This window comes from Cryptomeria japonica, chromosome 9 (assembly GCF_030272615.1).
Source record: "Cryptomeria japonica chromosome 9, Sugi_1.0, whole genome shotgun sequence".
NCBI classification, from domain to species: domain Eukaryota; kingdom Viridiplantae; phylum Streptophyta; class Pinopsida; order Cupressales; family Cupressaceae; genus Cryptomeria; species Cryptomeria japonica.
The window spans coordinates 568,051,484-568,076,420 of record NC_081413.1 but is presented as its reverse complement, the minus strand read 5'-3'; the positions used below and the strand labels follow the sequence as shown (position 1 = coordinate 568,076,420).

The 24,937-nt window shown below is 34.2% G+C and overlaps 1 protein-coding gene across 1 annotated transcript in view; it reads left to right on the top strand.

Annotated features, from left to right (window-relative positions):
* Positions 1-22,620, top strand: part of LOC131051274 (DExH-box ATP-dependent RNA helicase DExH1) — a 108,981-nt gene extending 86,361 nt beyond the window's left edge. The window contains exons 11-16 of the mRNA XM_057985706.2: positions 20,223-20,382; positions 20,468-20,741; positions 20,845-21,037; positions 21,281-21,470; positions 21,597-21,965; positions 22,109-22,620. Of these exons, the coding sequence (XP_057841689.1) occupies positions 20,223-20,382; positions 20,468-20,741; positions 20,845-21,037; positions 21,281-21,470; positions 21,597-21,965; positions 22,109-22,294 (1,372 nt within the window). The 3' untranslated portion in view covers positions 22,295-22,620. The remainder of the gene's footprint in view (positions 1-20,222; positions 20,383-20,467; positions 20,742-20,844; positions 21,038-21,280; positions 21,471-21,596; positions 21,966-22,108) is intronic.
* The last annotated feature ends 2,317 nt before the right edge of the window (positions 22,621-24,937 follow it).

Below are 24,937 nucleotides of genomic sequence, written 5' to 3'. Positions count from 1 at the left end.
ATGAAGGATTTTAGCCAAGAGGGTGAATTTCGCTCCTGACCCTTCCAAAAGGTCCAGAGCGAAATTCTTGGAAACTCATATTTTCTTATTGGAGATGGTCAAATTCTTGAGTTTTATTGCATGGTTAGAAGGACTTTGATGTGTTCTTGCCTTTGAATATTGGATTGAGGTAATGGAGTAGTCAAAACAAGCTCAAAATAGGAAATTCGCTCCTGACCCTTCCAAAGGGTCCAGAGCGAAATTCCTAAAATCCCTTATTTTCCTAGCAAAGTCAAGTCACACTTGGGTTTTTGTAGCTTGGATGGGCGAGGAGAAGTGTTTTCTTGCCTTTTAAGGTGGATTCAAGTTGAAATGATGGAGGAATGAGCCTAAAACAAGATTTTCACTCTTGACCCTTCCAAAGGGTCCAAAGCGAAACTCCTAAAACCCATCATTTTCTCCAAAATTTGTGCCAAGCCATGCCTAGACTAAGGTGAGGGATTCCCTTGAGATTGCCCTTGAATTGATTGTTGTCTCCAAAAATGATGATTTTGGGCTAGAGGAAGAATTTTGCTCCTGACCCTTCCAAAGGGTCCAGGGCGAAATTGTGCAAAACCTATCTTTACCCTCAATTTTATGCCAAATCTAGTGTGGATCAAGATCAAAGAAGGCCTTAGGAATAACTTCAAATTGCCAATAATTATCAAGTTTGAAGGAATTGAGCCAAATGATGAAAATCGCTCCTGACCCTTCCAAAGGGTCCAAGGCGAAATTCACAAAATGTCCCGTTTCCTTCAAGTTTGAGCTAAGCCAAGACGATGATCAAGGCAAATTGGACCTAAAGATGGCCATAGGCATGTGTTTCAATAGGTTTTGAGTCCAAGAGGTAAGGATTTTGAGCTAAAGAGTGGATTTCGCTCCTGACCCTTCCAAAGGGTCCAGAGCGAAATTCCCAAAATCACCTAGTTTGCCCATGAGGAAGGTCAAGTTGTGGATTCCTAGCCTTTGGTGAGGAGAAGGATAGTGTATGCTTGCCTTGGAAGGCATTTTGGAGTAGAGACATGATGGAATTTGTCCAAAAATGCAAAATTCGCTCCTGACCCTTCCAAAGGGTCCAGGGCGAAATCCTTTGAAACTACTATTTTTCACCTTGTTGGGGCTAGGTGAGGAGCTAATACTGAAATAATGTTGAAGAGAGGTCTAAATTGGGCAAAATAGCAAATTTCACTCCTGACCCTTCCAAAGGGTCTAGGGCGAACTTCTTATAGGGCCTGTCCCTGGGGAGAATCTTGAGCAAGCTTTATTTTTTTTATATCTTCTTGTTGATGATTTATGGTGGAAAATGCGATGTTATATGACCTTAATCATCTTTTGGTTTGTTGTGCAGATGAAAAAAGACCAGGCCAGGGCAAGGATGACCTTCTCCGGTCCAGCATCATCAAGGACGACCTCTTCCAGTCCAGCATTTCAAGGAAAGGTACACCATCGATCCTGCTCATCAAAGACTAAGGGGGTTGAAGCAAGAGTTAATTAAAGTTAGCTTCTCAGCATCACCAAATTGAACATCAACCAAGTGTCAGACAAGGTAGTGTCCCAGTCATCATTCCTCCAATTGGATTGGTCCACCTCAGCGTGTCTAGATTCAATGTACCTGACTCGTCGAGGATGACACAAACTTCGATGTACCTACCCCGGTTATCCATTGGTCGAAGATTCCAGAGAAGACACGTGTCCAAATAATGCAATTATTTCATTGGCCAGAATTGAGTTTGTTGTAACAAACCCTAATTAGGGTTTTCATTGTAAAATCTCGGCCATTGATCTCAAATTGATGTAAGCCAATGAATTGTATTGAGGGCGCTATATAAGCCTTGGCTCCTCATTTGTAAAGGCTAATAGTTAGTCAGTAGTTAGAAGGTGAATAGTTAGAAATAGTGAATAGTCAGTTGATAGAATAGCAATTAAAGTAGAATAGAAAGAGAAGGCAAAGATTGTTGCCAAGATGTTGTTGTAAAAGACTTGTAAAACTTCATTGAAGAAATGGTGAAATCTATGGGTCGATTCAACAATTTGCATGGTCTCTATACTTCTCATATTTGATTTCATGTTATTAGATGAGTGGAAGAAATGTGTTTGATTGATGGTGAAATTCGTATATCCATATTACTAGCAGTTTATTGATTGCAAACTTGCCTTGTGTAGTCAACTGAAATCATTCAGTTTAAGCTTAACTTCAATTGTCGCTTCTTCACTGATATGCATCAGCTTGATGGTGTCTATGCCTGTAGCGATGATCTGAACATCATAAAGTTTTCCTCCGAAGATCGCACTAACCTTGTGGAGATGGTCCTGGGATGTCAAAACAAGACTTAGTTAGAATTTCATCAAAGGTTATTCATTGCTCCTACATTCTTAGTGTCAGAATTAGATCCTTTCCTCGCCCTCATCTGTTTCCTTTTTTTTCAAAATCTCGACTAGTGAAATCCTGTGTTCCAGTAATATTCAAAGCGAATCAGACGTTCAGTCATGAAGTGTAAGTCCCCTTGTGATTCCAACAAAATCATATCATACCACAGAGAGCTTATCCACGAGTAGATAACCTACATACAAGAACCTTGGAGTTGCCTCGACTGATCCTTCGGTGAGATCTTTAGCAGTCGGGAAACTTTGCTCAAGAGAGGATAAGGTACCTTTAGGTATTTTATTCTGTATTTGGTCGTGTACAAAATACACATCAACACACCCCAATAGCAATGATAACTCTACTCTCCAAGTCTTTAATGATGACTGAACCAAGAGTGAACTCCACAATATTCCTTCATGCACTATGAGTGATTTGATAGATGGAAAGAAGATTATTTGTCAAGTGAGTTACACACACACATCATTGAAGGTGCCATCTCCAATATCAATAGATCCCTTCCCAATTACATTCATATATGTATGATTGTGTAATGTCCCCTACTCGGGTTTGGTTTAATTTAACCAAAATTAATCTATTTTCAAATACTAATGACTTATACTAACTTGATTAAGAGTCAAGTCTATCTCACATGAGTCAAATCTGTGATATTCGATCTTTCTTTAGTCTATCAATTACTTGCTAACTTACCACATTAAATAATCAATCTTATTCTGATTCATATAAATCCTTTACGCATTTATTAATTATTATTTGTATGAATTATTACGTGAGATTACAGAGTAATTTCTAAAAGTATTATGTAACCATAACTATTATATTAATATCTATTATTATCAATATCTATATCTACAATCATTATATTACTCTTATTCTGATTTGAGTATATATATATATATATATATATATATATGTATGTATAAATAAATGAATTAAATAGTATTACCAATTATTTATGGATTTCCTAGTATTTTTTTTATATTATTACTAATACTATTACTACTTAAAACAATCCTAATTCGTAATGTGTTTAGTGGCTGGTATTGGCAGACAGATGTGACACATGTCAGATCTGGTCTGCCACTGTCTTGATATCCTTATTAAATATAGTGCTCTCTATGTTAATATTTTCATTAATATTAACCTCTGCATGGAAACATTATTGGATTTCATATAGTAAAAGTATATCCCCACGCATACCATCAAGGTCAAGGATGCTACGCCGTCGCTTAATACTATTCTGATGTGTTCTGATCAGTGGTCCCCCATCATATGTATCCCTTTTGTAAATCTGTCTTTGAATGATTTATTCTCTTTATAATTTATATACACATTGGCTGGTGTATGTACATTAGATCTTCCTCTTCCACACCATACTTATTATATCACTCCTTATCTGATCTAACACATGCTATATCTGTTCCAATATATATATAATTATCTTCCTGTCTTTCTTTCCTTCAGGCTGTGCCCTTTTATGCTCTTCATGAACCATACCTATATATTCCATCCCATGTTCCAATCTCTATATATCTTTACATCTAAGGATCATATCCTTTTGAATAGACACTTAACTGAAGAGGCATGTCTTATTTGTTAATTGTATTCCTTCACTTGCAAATCTTCTCCAAATTGCACCTCTTAGAAAATCATTACTAGCTATAATCAAATCCCATCCTCTTAAGGATATGTATCTTTGATAGAATATACTTCACTTCTCTTAGCACATTGTACTTAATTATCTTGGCTAGTTATATTAATATGAATTGAATTCTGAATCGGCCAGCATGATAAGAACTGGTCTTAATACATTGCTTTGAAAACTGATCATTGCCAATCGCTGCTTCTATATGAATAACCCTTGCTAGTTAATTCATCTTTGAATATTGACTTTTCTTTTCCCTTGAATCAAATGACATCAGCGAGAGTCTATTAATTGTTGTTTATTCTAAACAAACACCCTCTGCATTTCCTCTTAGTAATCTTGCTCTCATAACATAAACCTTTAATTTCATCGTTGCTAGCACCGTAATTAACGATCAAGGGGAAACTGTGAAGTCTTACATATTGTAAGACAATTTCAAGCTTGTAATTAAGATTTGTTTACTGTTTGGTCTAGTGCCATTGGTGGGGACATAACAGTCCGCCCTTCCCGAAATTGCTTGTCCTCAAGCTATTGACACTTTTCTCAAACCGAGTCATCCCCCAATAAAAACACAAGGGATACATAGGTAAAGGTATGAAGCATATATGAAGTACACACACAATACATGTATTAAGAATACATGAAAATACACATGAATCATACACAAGGGTACACTTAAGGCATGAATCATTCATAAGGTATGTAAACAAGTAAATTCATGTTAAACACGAAATGGGTGTAAAGCAAGTAATACGCACGAAGTCATTTAAATGCATGCAAAGTTTGAAGTATACATGGAAGTCTTGATGCATAGACAAAGTAATACCTATAGAAATATCCATAATACACAAGATATAAAGCGTACACATCACATGGAGGTGCAAAGCATGTATAAACACTCCTTGTACAAACCCAATACATTAGAAATACACATGACTACATAAGACCTCAGTCATACATAAGAGAACACATAAGGTGCAAATCCAAAGCATACAAGGCAAGAAGAATCTATATCAGACATGGAGTATACACATGAATATACACAAGGTGTGAAGCATGGTGAATACAATATAGGTATGCAATATACAAGTGAAATACAAGTAACACATGAATCATGTAGTGCATAAGCAGGGGTTTACATAAGTTATGAAGCATACATGTAGCACATATTCGCTAAGCAACACATAGAGCATAAAGTGTTCATGAATCCACAAAGCATGAAGAACCGTGTACATAGCACCTGAGCATAGCATAGAAATGAATATACCTTGAGGAAAGAAATATGCACTTGAAGTACAAAGCATACAAACGAATACGCTTGAAGCACAATGAATACACGTGAAGTATAAGGCACTTAAATGAGTGCACCAGTAACATGGAGCATAGATGCATGGCATGGAGGATCCACGTAAAGCACAAAGTAATATGCACTAGTTAAGGCATGAAATATGCACTATAAGATATATAAGACCTGATGCAATACGCAAATGCATCTAAGGTACAAGGCATTCATAAGAAAGACAATCATGGAGTGATCACATAATTGTACAATACAATTATACATGTACACATACAATGGAGCAAACATATTGAAGACACAGTGAATACATCATTATCCACATATTATGAAGAGTATATATATTTAAGAGAAGCATACATAAGGCACGTGAATAAACTTAAAGCATAACGCAATTCACTTAAAAACATAGGTAGGACAAATCCATAAGTATATACATGAAGTATGAAATAGCACACAAGTAAAGACAAGGTAATATACATAAGGCATGGAGCATAGATAGAGCATTCACATAAAATACAAAGTACCATACCAATACATTGAGGCATGAAGTATACACACAAGATAAGAAACAACACACAAACATACATAGGGTATAAAGCACATATGAGAAAGACACACTTGGAGTGGACATGCTGAAAACATATCAGTTATGAAGCAACACATAAAGACACAAGGCATGCATGTTGAAAAACATATTAGACATGAAGCAATCTATGAATACACGTAGTAGGAATACAAGAAACATACATTAGAAAGGTGCATGATGTAATCATGTTGGAAACATTAAGCAATCTCATAAGCATTCATACAAAACATACATATACAATGGAGCAAACAGGTTGAAGGCACATCAGGCATATAGTAAGCACATAATCATCAACATTTTCAAATGCAAAATATCGTAATATAACTTGTGATGCCATTGAAACCATGCCTAAACTTAAACCAATCCGTCCCTTTTCCCAAAAGAGGGCTTGGCTGTCTAGGGTGCTTGAAACCAACTCTCAAGTTAGCCCAGATTACTGAACTCAATCCCTTCACCCTTGGGGCATGCAGCCCAGATTTTCAGGAGGAGTCTTTCACCCTTGGGGCATCCTATCAGATGGAATTACTCCGCCCCTCCCTAGCAACTCCCGTCTCCCTTGGGGATGTGGAGAAATACGAAACTGATTATAATTTAGGAAAATTTAAAGATATTATGTTTATCAACTATTTGTTTATCTCATTATTTATTCATAAATTACAATTTATTGCAGTTGGACTTGATGCTGAAGCGTACCTTAGATAGCCTTGCATGGCTGAGAATATAATATGTTGTTTCCAGTGATGCTACTGAATACTAAGTGTTTATATCGAATATAAATGATTGGTCTTCTCATTTTGCTCCATGAGAGCTTGAGTGGTTTGGGTTGTTTGTTCTGAGTGCCTTTAATTCATTGCCCAGCCATTCACTCATTTTGTTTCCTTTTCTAAGCATTAACTAACTCCCACAGGATGGTAGGAAAGTTGCTCTGATACCATTTGTAATGTCCCCTACTCGGGTTTGGTCTAATTTAACAATAATTAATCTATTTTCAAAATACTAATGACTTATACTAACTTGATTAAGAGTCAAGTCTATCTCACACGAGTCAAATCTATGATATTCGATCTTTCTTTAGTCTATCAAGTACTTGCTAACTTACTATACTAGCAATTGCACCTTGGTGTGCAATGGGTATGCCGAATAGGTATGGGAGGTCAATTAGGAAAAAAATTGGTCTATTATTTGCATACAATAGTATAGTACATGAGATCAATTGAGACAATTTAGAAAATAATTTTGCTTCCACAATGAAGGTAGTAGTGGGGAAGTGATAGTAAGATAAGGAAGACAATCACGATTCATTATGAATAGGCTCATATTATGTTTGCAATAGGGAAAGACATAAAGATATATAAATCTGGGAAGAGATAGAGGATTGAATAGTGAGATAGATTTAGGGGATAGAGATATAGAGGGAGATGGATATTTTGAGATGGAGAGGGATATGCAGAGAAGGAGAGGGAGAGACAAAGAGAGAGGAGAGAAGGATGTATAGAGATAGAAGAGATAAATATATATTAGAAAGAGAGAAATACGAAGATAGATATAGGAGGTGATAGAGAGATAGATAATAAGATAGAGATAGAGGGTGATATGGAGGAGGAAATAGTGAGAACTTAAGCTAAAAAGGTAAAGATATATAAATATCTAGGAATAGGGAGATGAAGAGGGAAAGAGGGAGACATGTCTAGAGATACATGAGGAGATGGAAGAAGAAATATTGAGGGAAAGAGCTATAGAGGTAAAGATATACAGTTGCAAAAGTCTAGGTAGAGGCATAGGAAGAGAGAGGGAGACATATGTAGACATATAGGGGGAGATAAGAAGATGGAGGGAGAGATGAAGATAGAGGGAAAGATGAAGGGGGAGATTAATATAGAGGTAAAGAGAGGTAGAAAGAGAGAGACAAGGAGAGAGAAAGAGGAAGTAGTCTAGATATATGAGAAGAAGAAGAGAGTGAGATAGATATATGTGGGAAGAAAAGACGAGAGATAGATAGAGGATAGGGAGGGATTGACACACACACACACACACACACACAAGAGTATGGTTAGAGAGATTCTGATAAATAGAGAGGTGGAGAGAGAGTGATATATATAGTGAGAGAGAGGTATAGAGAGGGTTAGAGAAAAAGTTAAAGAGATAGGCAGATAGAGGAAGAAAGATATGGATGAAAAGAGAGAGATATATATATATATATAGAGAGAGAGAGAGAGAGAGAAAGATGTCGATGTACATACAAGTAATAAAGAGTGAGAGAGAGAGAGAGAGAGAGAGAGAGAGAGAGAGAGAGAGAGAGAGAGAGAGAGAGAGAGAGAGAGATAGATGAAGATAATGAGATATAGATAGAGAGGGAGAGAGGAAGATAGGAAGATAGAGATAGAAAGGGCAATAGTGCCAAATAAAGGTGACAAAAACAAGTAAATAGAGAGAGTGGGTAAAGATAGAGAGAATAAATTTTTAAATATAATGATTGTACAATGATTTAAATTAAACTACTTCTAATAGCTTTTATTTTATATTCTAATTTCATTGAAATATATTTAATAATTTATATTATGATAAATTAAAATAGCGTATATAATAATAAATAAATAAATATATTTAATTTAATTAACAAATTTTGTTCGTAACTTTCTAACATCCTATTTTCAATTTGATAAATGTGGCACAAGTAATGATGATAATCGAGTACATAACAAGTTACTTTAAGACTATCTAAAAAGACACTAAACAATTTACAATGATAAATTATAAAATAAGATCTATATTAGAATTTTAAAAAATGATTATAAGTTAATTACTAAAATGGTATGCATCATTAATTTATTTATCTTTAGTTTCAACATTAACTATACTTATATTTAAAGTGAAGAAAAAATTAATATAAAAAATGTAATATACAATTTTATTATATAGTGAATCCTGAATAATATTACTTACGAGTTGAAAAATGCATCTCTCTCCTTATTTCAACTCCTATTCCTATTCCTCTTTTGACATTAATTGTAAAAAAACAATCAAAATTTATTTCTTAAAGATGATTTTAATTTATTCAAAAGATATTCACTAAAAAGCCTATGATATTAATTTATAAAGTTTACTTAATATCATATATGATTAAATACTTCATTTATTTTTAATTATATTATAATATTATTATAATAGTTATGATTTTAAATTAGTATTGATAATTACTATAATAGTAATCCATAATATGATACAGATTAAAGATAATTAATATAGTATAAAATGCAAAATATTATTTATTAATATAATCAACTTTTAGCTCATAATAATATTATGGACATAATTCCTTTAATTTTCTCTACGGATGAGATTTAATATGTAAACTATTGTTTCAAACACCTAAAGGTAATTGATGGGTTCCATCTATTTTATGGACTAATTAATCTTTGCCATGGTAGTAAATAAATGATTGGTCAAATTATTTAAGAGATTAGGGAAACACGTACCGGGAAAAGGGTTTTATTTGCTACAATAATATTATTCTTATACTTTTTACTAAAATCAGCCACAACTAAAAAAAAAAGAATTTACGAAATTTATTAACCTGTGCTGTGTTAGCAATGTCACATGACAAATTCACTATTTTTTTTAATTTTCCTCATTTTTTAACAAATCTAGTAAACCATCAACAGGAAATTCACGACACATCCATTTAATTTTATGGAATCAGAAGGAACGAGGAGGACTACGGCTGGTGATTTGACCATCGGGCATTGGTGTCAGACCAGGCGTGCACATCAAATGCATGTCCAAGCTGGCTAACGAAGCTTGACAGCCATGTATTCCAGAATGGTAGTACTTCGTCTTTATCTCTTGCGCGTACAGGGAGAAAAAATGCATGAAAATGACTGACGAAAACAGACGTTTCTAATCAATTCAGTTGTCTTGCATGGGCTTAGAGATGATATCAACCTTAGATTTGAAAAATGAGGTTGTCCATTCTCAGATAGGAGACGCCTTCGACGTAATGACAATGATGTCACCATTTAGTTATAGAGTTTTGTGGTTAGTATAGGAAATGACTACATTTGATGTCAATTCAATGAATGAAATACAACAAACATTCAACTATCAAGATAATTTGAATCATCTTGCACTTTGTCTTCAACAGTGTGTATTGTAGATGCACGGACTCAGCCAAACTGTATCATAAAATTATATCACACAAGCTTCATATCCACAAAGAATGTGACAAATTCATACACTCAAAATTGATCTAGATTCACGTATTCAACTCAAAGTTAATAACCACTCGTCATAAAATTCTAAACAATGAATACATCTAGACTATCTATTTTACTATACCACAATGATTAAAATCTACTTAATATTAAAATTATTTATTTTGTATCATCCTAAAACTAAATATGTTTCATATTACATTTACTTTTAACTTAATATACAATATATTAATATTATTACCCTCACAATTTTTTATATTAATCAAAATAGATTTATATATTCAACTCAAACCTAATAACCACTTGTCATAAAATTTTAAACAATAAATACATCTAGACTGTCTATTTTACAATACCCAAATGATTAAAATCTACTTAATATTAAAATTATTCATTTTCTATCATCCTAAAACCAAATATGTTTCATATTACATTTACTTTTAACTTAATATATGATATTTTAAAATTATTACTCCCACAATATTTTATATTAATCAAAATTAATTGAATCAAAATATATAAATTTTGTTGAATTGGCCTAAATAAGCCATGGAGAAAGGTTAACCTATAGAATAACTAATATTATTATTTTTACCTTCTCTCTACAGAATAACAAATTCACTTCATGATATCTTTTGAGATGAATTATTAAAACAATATCGGTAACTGACAGGAAAAGGATAAGATTATCCTCCTCTATTTATTGGAACAGGCTTTGACTTTTGAGTGATACATCCATTGCAATTTAATTTCAACTGCAACGTATAATATTTTCCTACCAGCAATGTCAGCGCGTTATAAATGCACCGAAAAGACTTTAGGTAAGAGAAATTCGGGAAAAAAGAATGACGAAAAACTCACATTTACACAAATAACAGCGAGGACAAAAAGAAGCGCAAGGACAAAACAAGGAGACCAGTAAAAAACTTAACAAAAAATCTAACGGCTCTTGGCGTTTGAATCGTCTTGCAACCCTCGTTAATTACATGTCGTCGATCATGAAAATCAGCTCATCCGTTTCAAGTAAGGAGACGCCTTCGGCGTAATTAAATATTCAATCTTATTGTGATTCATATAAATCCTTTACGCATTTATTAATTATTATTTGTATGAATTATTACGTGATATTACAGAGTAATTTCTAAAAGTATTATGTAACCATAACTATTATATTAATATCTATTATTATCAATATCTATATTTACAATCATTATATTACTCTTATTCTGATTTGAGTATATGATTGTTCTCTATCCTTTTGTGTCTTTGGCTTTGATTGCTTCTGCTTCCATTAGCCACCAAAGCATGCGATTTGGATTACTTGAGAATACCATTGTGTTCAACTTTGCTTGTTCAACCATCAACATCTTAGTGAATGAATCGAAGGATAGTGTAGTATGGACACTCCTTATTGTCAAACAATGAATGTGGAAACTAGAAGCAAAAGTTGCATATTCGGAAGGAAGCTTCCCCAACAAATTGAAGACCAACTATGCATCCTTCTTCTCAATGCCACAATGCTTGAGTTGTGTTCTTAGCTCATTTGCCTTAGTGACATAGTCTTGGATTGTATCAAAATCCTTAGGATCCAAATTTAGGAGATCACTTTCAAGTGTGTATCCTTTAATCTCATCAACTTGACCATACAATTGAGCAAGTTTATCCCAAGCATCCTTAACTATTTTACACTTATTGATATGAAAGATAAGATCAATTGATACATATTTCCTTAATGTTCCAAGAGCCATAGTATTTGTAATAAGCCAATCCATTTTCAAATTAGCATGTAATGGTTCTAAGATGGTTCCATCAATATAATGAGTTAAATCATTTTTCCATGAGCTTACTCCATGCATTTATTTTCCATGTTGCATAATTTTGTGGAGTTAAAAGTGCAAATTTAGGAGAACCCATAACTGAAAATGAAAAGAGCACAAGAGAGAGAGAGGAAGGCACAAACACACAAGACACCCCCCAAATTTACTCTATCAAAGAACTCCCCTCCCCTCCCTTGCCCTTCCCGCCCCCACCCCAATGTAGTATACCACCCCTGGTTGGCTGATGCAAATTTGATTTTTTTTCTTTTTGTAGGTTTTTTTTTACTCTGATTTTTTTGTGATTTTGTGAGTTTTTTCTGATTTTTTTGAGTTTTGGATTGTTTGCAAATTGGAAACGAATGCAATAAAGAGATATGATTGCTGGAAATGAAAGGAACAAATACAATTGCAAGCAATAACAATTTTTTGATATTTATTTGATAAGAGGGCTGGCTACATACCCCTAACAGAAAATATAGGTCTGATACAAAATCTGGGTCAGCAAATAAATCGCCAATGGCTTGTGGAAACACCATCTAACCCCTCCATTAAGACTGATCCAGCTTACAGTCTAATTCCTAGGTCTGTTCCGCCACAAAGAGGCCTGAAAGCCCTAGTTTCCAGATAGGGTTTGGCTGGAAATGATCATTAGATGGTACGGCCAGCTGGGGAAATAAAATTAATGGTGATATGTGCTGAAAGGAGACCTCGATCTGCAATAATACCTTCAAGTCTGCAACACCATCTCAAATAGAAACCTTGTGATGCCTGCAAATGCCCTCCAAAATGCTGATAACCTGCAGGAAAATGGATATTTATGACCCTTGGAGTGTCTTTCACCTCTGTAAGCCACCAAATTATGAAGGGATTTCATCCTCGACAATAGATCTGAGAATTTCTTCTCCACACAGCTACTGCTCTCCAAAACCAATGCCACAGAATGAATGAAATGAACCCTCAAAAGTTACTTTTATTCTCCCTCCAAAGATTCACTTTATTTTCCCTCCTCGATGATCAAACCTTCTCAAAGTACCCTTTTATTTTTTATTAAGTTGTTTTTAAAACAGCTTATTTGAGCCTCCCTAGGCATCATGACCCATGGTGGTCCCCTTATTAGTTACTTTATTAAAATAATATAAAGTAACTTCATTAAATCAATGCTTTTTTATGATCATATAAATATTCAGATATATTCCTTGAAATCACTCCCAATCACCCCCAAATTGAAACCTGATGGTGCCACTGGTTTCTGAGCGTAGTGCTCCAACTGCCAGTCTCTCCTAAAAATTAGGAATCTTCCTCAAATACTAAGGAAGTGCCCCTAATCACTGAAATTCACTCCATTGGCTCCCTGACAATCCTCTTGACATCCTAGTGGGTCCATTGGTGACTACCAATCTACTCCTAAAAAATAGGAGACAATCCTTGAACAACTGAAAATGCTCATAGGGTCTCCTGCTATGCTCTATAGGCTCCTGGTGATCTCCGGGTGAACTGTCAGTCCGACCCTAAAAAACAGGGATCTCCCTAAAATTTAGGAAACTATCTCTAAACATCCAGAACGGTTCACAGAGCCTTCTACCTATCTCCTCCACAAAATTAGGCACCCTCCTAAAAAATAGGAGCCACTTCTAAAATTTAGGAGACTGTCTCTAACCCCTGGAAACATTAGATAACTTCTGAAGTTCGGTCAGAAGATGTCTTGTGTGAATTTGCAACCCTTGGATGGGTTCCCTATCCATTTCATTGGCCTACGGGACCTTGCTGATAGGCCAATCCCTAGAAAATAGCGGATGTTTAGGAAGGGTAAAAAATGAAGACATTACACCCAACCACCCCCAAAATGATGATTTGGCACTTTATACTTGATGCAATTACAATAGCCACTTGCAAAACAAACGCAAGGTGGACTTCTAATTTTTAGTGATTACAATTGTCACAATTAGCGTATATTAGACTCAAATCAATATGCAAAAGACCAAACTGTGATCTATGCATTACATTTGCCAAAAATAAGTCAAATAAGGCCATGTGCTAAAAGTGAAATTTTTGATTACAATGACTACAAACTGATAGCACCATTGCAAAATACAAGAAAAGTTATGCACTTTTAAAAAAAAAATGCATCTAAAAAGGAGTCCATATGAGCCTGAATGATGCCCCAAAAGTTGCAAAAACAAGGATTTCGCAATTTTTTGGAAAATCTGTGTACGAAAATTAGAAAACTCCTGCACCATTGTGAAGAGCACGAAATTCTACCCCAAATAATAAAAATTGCTCAAAAAAAGGAGTTCAGATGATTGAGATATCATTGTTAGAAAATTGCCTACATAACTATGATGCTCGAATCGCCACTGCACCTCCAAACTTCAAATGGCTCTAGATTTGGCCTCTAGAGTCAGATTTAGACGAAACAAAAGGCAATTTTGACTTTTTCAAACCTCTTGAATCTAATGGTGGCGTTAGACTTGACCCAACAAGCTCCACTTTTGATCTGCAACAAAAAAGCCACAAATCCAAAACTCCAAAATTGCTCAAAAAAAAACCTCTCCAATGGCACTCTATCAACTCTGATACCATGTAAGAATTGGTTATGAAGGTAGCCACCAAAGATCTAGAGGTCTAATGGAAAGCACAATAACAAGAGAGAATAAATGTGACAAGAATAAACTATATTCCTATCAATGATGCAATACAAAATGGATTAGACAAATGTACATAGGAGACCCCTTGGTTATATAGCCAAGGTGAAATGAATTAGATAATGACAAGTGTCATCTCATGACATGATAATACCACAAAAGGTGGATCACCCACCAAAAGTGGAAAAGTGCAACCACTATAAGTGGATATGATAAAGTAATAACATGATAAGTCTACCTAAAGTGGAAATGCTCCAACTGCTCCTATATAATTCAATAACTTTAAGTAAAGTGTATTTAGGACCTAGGTAAGAAATATCCAAGGTAAAATACCTTAATTACACCAACAATAATTCAATGTCAATTGTCAAATGTTGAAAGTGTGTGTGTGTGTTTTGATGGATACATGCATGCATGGATATATGTATCTAACCATAATTTGCACAAAATTGAATACAAAATATCGATGATAATTGATAGTTCAATGTAAATTGTCAAATCTTAAAATTTTGTGTGTGGATGGATGCACGGATGCAATTCTATTTCAACTTATTCATAGTGTTTAGACAAGTGATCAAGCTACAAAACTGAATTGCAGAGAACAGACAATAAGACATTTGATATTAGTCGTATAGTATGTTAAAAGTCTTAGAATGAAAGATGCCTTGGTAGGAAAGAGTGAAATTATGGTGGAAGGAATGTCTGCAAGGGAACTGAATTATTCTCTTTGGCTTAGAAAATCAAATACAAAAAGAGCTATAAAAAATGCTGGAGCAAGACCCACTTCCAAATTACCTTCAAATTAAAGGAAAAGGTGGAAAAAAAAAGCTTTGAAGAACTGAATGAATTATTGTAATCTGAAGGAATGTCTTATCAAATGATTGGTGAAGATTCTAGGTTGTTGATTGAGTTGAATGAAATCTACTTAAGAATTTTTTTTTAATGAAACAAAAGCCTTGAGAAACTTGGGTCAACAAACAAAATATAACATGAGATTACTATGGAGAAACCTAATTTGGTATAAAACTACAGCAAAGAATCCATTATTAAAATCAGTTGTACAAGCTTACCCTACTAATGAGGGCCACCAGGAACACCATTCTAGCATCCTCTCACTTGTACCTAATTTAGAGAACACCAAAGTCTACATGCAATCATAAAATCTCAAGAAACAAAGAAATGGAATTCTACCTTTAATTGTCAATAAGTGAATGATTGGAATGCATCTCTCTCTCTCTCTCTCACACACACACACACACACACACACACACATCCTTCCTTACCCTTCCATGAAGGAAGAATCTTCGCACATACCCCAATGGGTTATGCTTAAAGGACGAAGACATGAGTGCATGAAGAGGCAATGGAACATCTTGCATGCAAAAATTTGGAAAGAACATGAAGAGGCAATGGAACATCTTGCATGCAAAAATTTGGACAGAACATGAAGAGGCAATGGAACATCTTGCATGCAAAAATTTGGAAAGAAAATTGATTCAACTCCCAAGACAATTCTTTGGTTACGCACTTTTTCCCTATGTAGGACAAATTTGTTTATAGTTGGAACCTAAGTTGCCGGTTCCGGTTTGGGCTCGGGCTTGAAAGTTTGGCAAAAAAAAAATTGGGGTTCTGGGTTCTTTAGTACAAAAACATATAAAAATAAAAAATATAGATATATATATATGCAGTAGTAGTTAAGTTCAAAATACATCACTATGCTAATAGTCAAATAACATAGCAAAATACACCATCATATATTAAAGTTTTAGTTCAAATAACATAGTAAAACAGTAAATACACCACCATATTAATGTTTTAGTTCAAAAATAATAATGTCAGGCTACAACAATCAGCCAGCAGTGATCAGATATCATATGGGTCATCAAAAATATCATCATCATCCTCCATATGCTGTGGTAGATTAGAAGAAGCACAAATAGTGCCCACTGGGAGCGGCATGTAAAATCCCCTACTATGTTTAAGCTTCTATAACCATAATTAATCTATTTCAATATACTTATGACTTAAATAAACTGATTAGGAGACAAAACTATCTTAACCTGAATCAATTCTGTGATATTCCATAGTTCAATTAATTAATAAGTAAATTTTTCATCTGTCATACATTTATAATTCTTGGTGCAAGTGTCAACCTTATTTACTACTTCAGTTTAAGGAAGAAGAGGATGTGTATGTTACCAAAGCGCTTAGAGACCAAAATACAAAAGGTTCCTTCAAAGTTTACAATCCAAGCCTTTACCTATCTTGGGTCCAAGCCCTCAAGGTTTATGGGTTGCTGATCCCTAATAACAAGAATTGTATATAAACATATTCTTCTTTTCTGATATTAACTTAAGAATTCTTCTGATTTATATTATAATATTTATTTGTCTGATCAAAACATTATTTCTCTCTCTCTCTATATATACACTATTATTATTATTATATACAACTGCAGAGCAGTTCTCAGACTATATTATAGTAATAATTATTATTATACTATTATCAGTATTTATTTATTTGTTTATTATAAATTCTGCATAAGAACATTAACGCGCCTCATATATATTAAGCATTCAAATCGAGCACGTCACCGTGCATACCACCAAGAACAAGGGTGATTCTGCATGTCACCTAATAACACTTCCGGTCTGATCTGATCAAATACAGTCCGCCGTCTTAAGAACAGACCTCAATCACATCCAAACACTGCCTGCCACTTCCTAACCGTTCTGATTTGATTTCATCGGTTTCATCGGTGATTTTCTTCTTTTTCCTATTCCTATCTTTTATTGTTCCCTCCCCGTACCCCTGTTTCACTTCCTCCCAAATTCTATCTTCCCTCTTCAGCAATGACACCCGACCCTATTTAAGTTGAGTGAATGGTTGGGTCTGAGAGATTTGCCTTCTCAAAAGGGTGTGCCTTCTTCCAAGGTCGTGTCTCTTGACCATTTTCTAACACCTCTGTCCAATGCATTACTAACTATGTGAATCGATTAAGGGTTATGATAATCAGACATTAATTAAGTCAGATTAATCAAATATTGTTTGTCATAATGGATCCAAACAATTATATTATTCTGAGCAATTTGAAATATGTATTAAATTATATATATTTTGTTACATGAATGGATTAAATTATATAATTAATAAATAACTATAAAATTATTAATTAATGAGATAAATAATATTTATTAATTTCAAATAATCATTTGTTTGATAACTATTATATTATTTAATAATTATAATTGTTTCATTTAAGATGTAAATAACGACCAAGGAGGGGACATGAAACGGCACTAGCACTGGCATTGGCACTGGCAAAAAACTAAGTTCAGCAATGGAGCAAAGAAGTTTTGTTTTTCATTCTCTTGTGCAAAACTGAAGTAGCTTTTACCTTTTTAGTGTCTTAAGTAATCAAATTAGGGTTGGGGGTCAAATTTGCCTTTTTGGCATTAAAAAACAATTTTAAAAAGTAAAAAAAAAAACACTTTTTCTGCAAAATTCCTGACGGGTTCTGCGAAAAGGGGCAAAATTCTGCCTGGGTTCTTCTAGGTTCGGCAGGGGCAAACCCAGAGAGTTTGGGCCAGACACTGTCCGAACCCAGGAAGAATTGGACCTAGACCTGGACCTGGGGGGAACCGAACTGGGACCCAGGGGGTCCAGGTAAGGAACTCGTTAACTTAGGTTGGAACCATTGTCTGCAAACTTGGTGATTTGCTTAGTACTTGTGAGTTTTTTTGCTCGAGTACTGACAAGGTTTACTCGCTAAATTAGTTTTTTGTGCATTTGGAAAAACTCACCAAGACTTGACAAAAACTCAGAAAATTTTTCCAGTTGATCTGCCATTCCAGTAAAATGTCAAATCATGGAAAAAATGTGGGCTACTGTTAAACACTACAAAAAACTTTGATTTTTTTGGCTTTAAAAGTTTTTTTTTTTGCCTTTTAAAAGATTATGAAAATGGTGTGTGCTAGGAAGGTCTTTGTGGTTTTGAGGGTTTTCATTTGGGCTGCCTCCCCCAAACCATAATTTTATTTTTAAGTTGCTGAGTTTTTGTCAAGTACAAACTGAGTCAGAATTTTTTGGCTTGCCAAGTACTCTTTGATTAATGCTATCAAAAAATTTTGTATAAAATTTTTTTGCACACAATCGAATCCAGAAGCATCAAAAGAATTAAGTACTCTGAGTCTGAGTCTGTGAACTATGGTTGAAAGAACTTGGAACCATCAATTTCACTTTGTTCATGTGATCATGAATTCATTTGCAGTTGAATCATTAAGACAGTTTTGTGCTGAAAGGTAAAACTTAAATGTAAGGGTGGAAACATGTGCAAACACCTGACAGTAGGGTTTGAAGGAATGCAAGTGGCACCAGTGGATGTTTGTAATAATTATACAGAGCTTTCTCAGCAGGGTTATTTTAGAAGACATGCTGATAGATGTGACATATATCCCAAGATCTGCCAAGACTTGTGTTGCATTATTTTCTCTACCTCTAGTGTCTGATCTTATTCTATCATTCTTTTGACTAGCAAGTCTTTTACAGTGTCATGCTTTTCAGATACATATGGTGAACTGCTTTCTTGATGTACTTAGAAGACAGTTATTCGAAGAGATGTTCTACTACTGTTCCTTATCTAATATTTTGCAGTTGTATGTGATGACTTGCAGAAAGACTGAAAATACACTTATTAGATAAAAAAACGAATCTGAGAACTGCAGATCTGTTCCTCAAAGTTCCATAGTCATGAAAATTTGTGAGTACTTGCTGAGTCTCATCCATCCTCACTCCCTCACCAAAATACAAACAAACAGAAAAACTATTAAAATTAAAAATTCTAAAAATAATTCTTTTTATAGGATATTTTTTAAAACTTTCCCGAGTTTATGCCAAATCCAAGTCAAAACTTGGCTTGCTGAGTTTTCGGTGAGTTTGAATCTTGCAACTAATTCTCATCTCTACAGTTTTTATCTACCTTCATTTAATAACTTTCCTTATCTTTGCCTGCATCCAAAGAAAAATTATTGGTTGTGGTGTTTAGAAGATTGAATTTAATTTTGCTGTCAAAATTTGTATTAGAGGAATTAGGATCTTATTCTAGCTGTTCATCTTGGATTGATGAAATGTTTTACTTGTTTTACACTTACTAAGAATTATCATTTCCCTAATACCTGTTTTTTCATTTGTTTACAAAGTATTTACACATTTAAAGATAGATAAAAGTGCCGAGTAGATATATACGCTGGTTTGCTTAAAAATTAAACAAGTATCCATTCAAAGTACTGCAGACTAATACTTTAATCAACAACCATTGACAAGTATGTGATTATTTTCCAAATCATTAGTTTCCTTTTCTGTGTTTTAGTTCTGCTTTTCTATTGTATATGATCTTAAATTATCCATCACTGTAGAAAACATTTACGTTGGTTTTCAGTTATTGGTTGAATTGGGATACAGATTCAGCAATATCTCTTGCATTAAATAAACATGAGTTATTAAATTTTACTTCCTACTGTGTATTAACGTTTGGAAAATCATGAAGTAAAGACATTTTTTATTCTACAAAAATTAGGCATATTACATGAATATTCTGCTAATATTTGATTTATATTTTCAGGAAGATCATAATTGCTACTAATATTGCAGAGACAAGTATCACCATTGATGATGTGGTTTTCGTGGTTAATTGTGGAAAAGCAAAAGAAACAAGTTATGATGCTCTGAACAAACTTGCTTGTCTAACTCCAACGTGGATCTCAAAGGCATCAGCCCATCAGGTACAAAACTATTAATATAAGCAATATAGTGGTGATATCAAACTTTATTTACTTCATCTTGTTGGATGTTACTGTAATCCTGCAGAGGAGAGGACGTGCTGGTCGTGTTCAACCTGGATGGTGTTATCATCTTTATCCAAAGATTATTTATGATGCCATGCCTCAATATCAATCTCCTGAAATTCTACGGACACCTTTAGAAGAACTTTGCTTACAAATCAAAACTTTGCATTTTGGAAATATTTCTGCATTTCTTTCCAAAGCACTCGAGCCTCCTGAAATTCTTGCGGTACAAAATGCAATAAATCTTCTGAAGACCATTGGAGCTCTAGATGAGAGGGAAGAACTGACTGCATTAGGTATTTGTGTACAAACTCATAATGTGGTCTGTAGTTCTTGATGCATGCCTTTAATGTTTGAAATTATGTAATTAATACTCTGTGTTTTGTTTCTTGATCACAGGGTGCCATCTGTCAAAATTACCTTTGGATCCAAAGGTTGGAAAAATGCTTCTCATGGGGGCTGTTTTTCAGTGTCTAGAACCAGCATTGACAATAGCTGCTGCCTTAGCTTATCGGGATCCATTTGTCCTTCCAATTGATAAAAAAGAGGAAGCAGATAAAGTAAAGAGATACTTCGCAGGAGATTCGTATAGGTTCAAACACACTTCTTCCTTTCTTTTTTTGGTGCAAGAATATGGGTTTGTGTATTTGTGTGTATATATTTGGAAAACTTATTGTAAATGAGCTACTGTTCTGTAAACTTCCCTGTCAAGAAACATATCTTAATTTTAGTGTTTGTATATATGGACCCTCACGACATATCATATCATCATTGAAAATGTATTGTGTAAAACTGATGAACAAAATCTGACTGTTATATTATTACATAACCACAGCGATCACATTTGTTTGTTGAGGGCTTTTGAGGCTTGGAAACGGGCAAAGAAGCGTGATGGTCAAGGACGGACATTTTGTTGGCAGAACTTCTTGTCTTTGCATACATTACAAATGATGGAAGATATGCGAGACCAATTTCGTGATTTACTCACTGAGATAGGATTCATTGATAAGTCCTTTGGTTCTCAGGCAAGTTATGAGTTACTTATTCATGGCTTGCTGTGCCTACAATTGCATATTAAAATGATCTTATCTGCATGGATCCACAGTGATGACTAAGATCTTGTTTTATTTGCTTAATGTTATTCTTTTCAGGCATACAACCAGTACAGTGCAGATAGAAACATGGTTTCTGCTGTTCTATGTGCTGGCCTTTTTCCCAATGTAGTCCAGTGCAAGCGAAGGGGCAAAATAGCATTACTTTTCACTAAAGAGGATGGAAGAGTTGAACCCCATCCAGCATCAGTTAATTCTGTTGTATGTCCATTCCCTCAGCCATATCTAGTGTACAAAGAGAAGGTAAAAACCACTAATATCTTTATCAGAGACTCAACAAATATATCAGATTATGCTCTACTAATGTTTGGGGGCAGTCTTGCTCTAAGCCAAAGTGGGCAAGGGATTGAGATGCTTGAAGGTTACTTGCATTTTTCTGCGTCAAAAAGAACAATGCAGTTAATTCAGGTAAAATCTTTTGTGTTTATTCACCATATGTTAATTTATGCTCATTAATGTATTATCCCTTTAGTGCTAATTTTTGCAGTGTTCTATTCAACCTTTCTGTTTTCAATATTTAATATTTACTTTATTCTTATTTGCACTGTCAGAATTTAAGAGCAGAGCTTGACAAGCTCTTACAGAAAAAGATTGACAATCCAGGTTTAGACATTACTGTGGTTGGGAAAGGAGTTGTAGCTGCTGTTATAGAACTATTGAATAGTGAAAATCAACAGCAATATGCAGATGAGTATCGGATGCCAAGCAAATTGAGAGTTAACGGCTCTCCATCTTAGAATTTTTTTTTTTTTTTCCAAAATTGTACCATTCATATATGTATGCTAATAGATATTAACTGTTTAGTACCACAGAGATAATGTATTACTTGGACAATTCCTTTTTTAGGCTTGCAACTTAGCTTAGACATTAGTGTGGTAGGGAAAGGAGTTGTATTCTGCTGTTGTAGAATTATTGCACAGGGAAAATGGATTGCGATCTGCAGTAACTATAAGATGCAAATAAATGCAGAGCTAAATGCTTCAGAGTTTCAGAATAGAAGTATTTTTTCAACGTTTTACTATTTCTTTCTGGAAGGTAATAGAGATCAATTTTTTGATGCCAATTTGCAAAAGTAATGTAATTGTTTCACTTGGACAATTCCTTGCTTAAGACGCGATACCAGAGTTGGTAATGGTGGAAATTGAATTACACACATGTTTTGAGCCAACGTAGACATCATTGAACCAATTTATCAATAATTAATAAGGCATGCATTTAGTGTCAATCAAGCCTCAATTTGTAGTAGTTAAATTTTCAATTACTTTGGTAGGACTTCAATTGTGCACCCCACTAACCCAACTATTGTATTAGTTGTAAAACGTGCACAAATGAGGGTAATAAAATCCTAATATTTACTAATTCTAGGAAAATAGGTGCATGTGACTTGATTTGCCCCATATTTGTACCCCATTGACGCAATAAGCGAATCATTTGAAAAATCTGGTCCTAGTGTGCACTGTGCACCATGATTGAAGGAAAAGTGGAGTCATAGGACCTGACTGGCCTTAGCTATTCACTCCATTAAATGAATAAGCCAATTGGTCCAATATTACACAAAAATACTAAAATAGGGCTAATCAAGCCCCACAAAGTTTGGTTTGAAGAGCACTGTTAGCCTAGTATTCGCTTTTCATCGAGTAGTAGTTCATTTTGTTTAAGTAGATGAACAACTAGAGCAGATTAATACTAATAATTTTTTTTTCTCTTGATGTAAAACAAATTTACTCAGTTCCAAAATCTCTTACCAAACCCAAATTTACAAGTCATTGAACAAAACATTTGATTGGTTCAACAAGATGTGCAAATAGTTCTATTTATGCCCCAATGTAAAGTGATTGAATGCAATTAGGATGCACAGGGTTTGGCTATTTATATCTATGCACCCCATTGAACCAATTACTCAAATGATTCAAGACGGTGCACAATTGGGCCTTCTCAAACACACACATATTAAATTGTATTTAATACAATTCATAAGATTTGTGTGATTAATATTATTACCTTTACATTCAGAAAACACAAGAAAAATGGCTGCTGGAATACACTTGCAACTACAATGCTACATTATGGTTGCTGGAATGCTTTTAGGCTTAGGAAGGAAAGGAAAACTTTCACAGTCAAGAGTAATGGATTTATGTTACTCCAGTACACAAAATTCTAAATTATTAATTCAAGTAGTTTCACAAAGAATCTTCAATCTAAAAATGATTGATCTGCACATATTTAAGAGAATTTGGACTAAAATTACTTTCTCGAACATACAAAATCAATTCCCATTTGAGTGTGTTTGCATTCCTATAGTTGGTAAGTCTTTGATTAGTATGAGACCTTTCTTATCCTTGGTTCGTCTAATTAAAGCAAAGAAAACAATCAATTGAAGAAAAATAAGTTTTTTTTTGAAAAAAGAGAAAATTAGCAGCAAAACAACAAAAGAGAGCTATGCATGAAGGGAAAGGTGTGTCATCCTCGTCCATTCACATTTCATGTGAAGTTGAGTTAATATATGTCGAAAATTCGAAAGATACAAGTCCCATTTGAAAATAACCCAATGGAAGGAATGAAGCATTCATTTGATTGAATTAAACATTTACTGAATTGAATGGAATACCTAATGATCAATGCATTTAGTAAATGTAGTAGCACCTAATGTGTTGAAATTAAATTGTAGTATAAGCAATGTAATGGGATGACATGTTGAATGTGTCAAGAAGAATATATGATGTATACGAATCACCAAACTTTCTGAATCAAGCATGTTATGATAAGATGGGTATATCCTTAACAATGAAAATAAAACAAGCAATGACTATGTTATAACAAAAGGATATATTTGGTGATGATAAATCTTGCTTACTGTATATATTTGTTTTCCTTGTCGATTATCTTGGTGCAAACACAACCGCAACCTCTGTATTTTGCCTAGTTATGGAGGCAAATCGTCATTGACAGTGAGGGTGTATGTCCTTCATACATCCGTCCTACATAGCCTTTCTTTTCTTATATCCCCGTATATCTACATTAAAATCAAGTTTACACACTACTAAATATGCAATTATTTAAAGGGAAGCATATACTATCACATCTATTCACAGTTTTGGCATCATTCCTAACATTTGCAACATGTTGTAAGTATAGTATAGTATGCTTGAAAAAAACCACCATTATTTGAATCACACCCCAAACAGTGAAACACCATGGTATATGTTATTTATGTTGTTAACTGTACTAATGTTTACAATCAATAGAGAAAGCCAGATCTTGAGCTAAGCATTTTCTTCATATTGACTTTTCTTTTTTCTTTGTGTATATTAGTTTATTCTCTCTGAATCAAACTTCTTACTTGTTACATTCTTCTCAGCAATATAAGTTTTCCTCTGTAA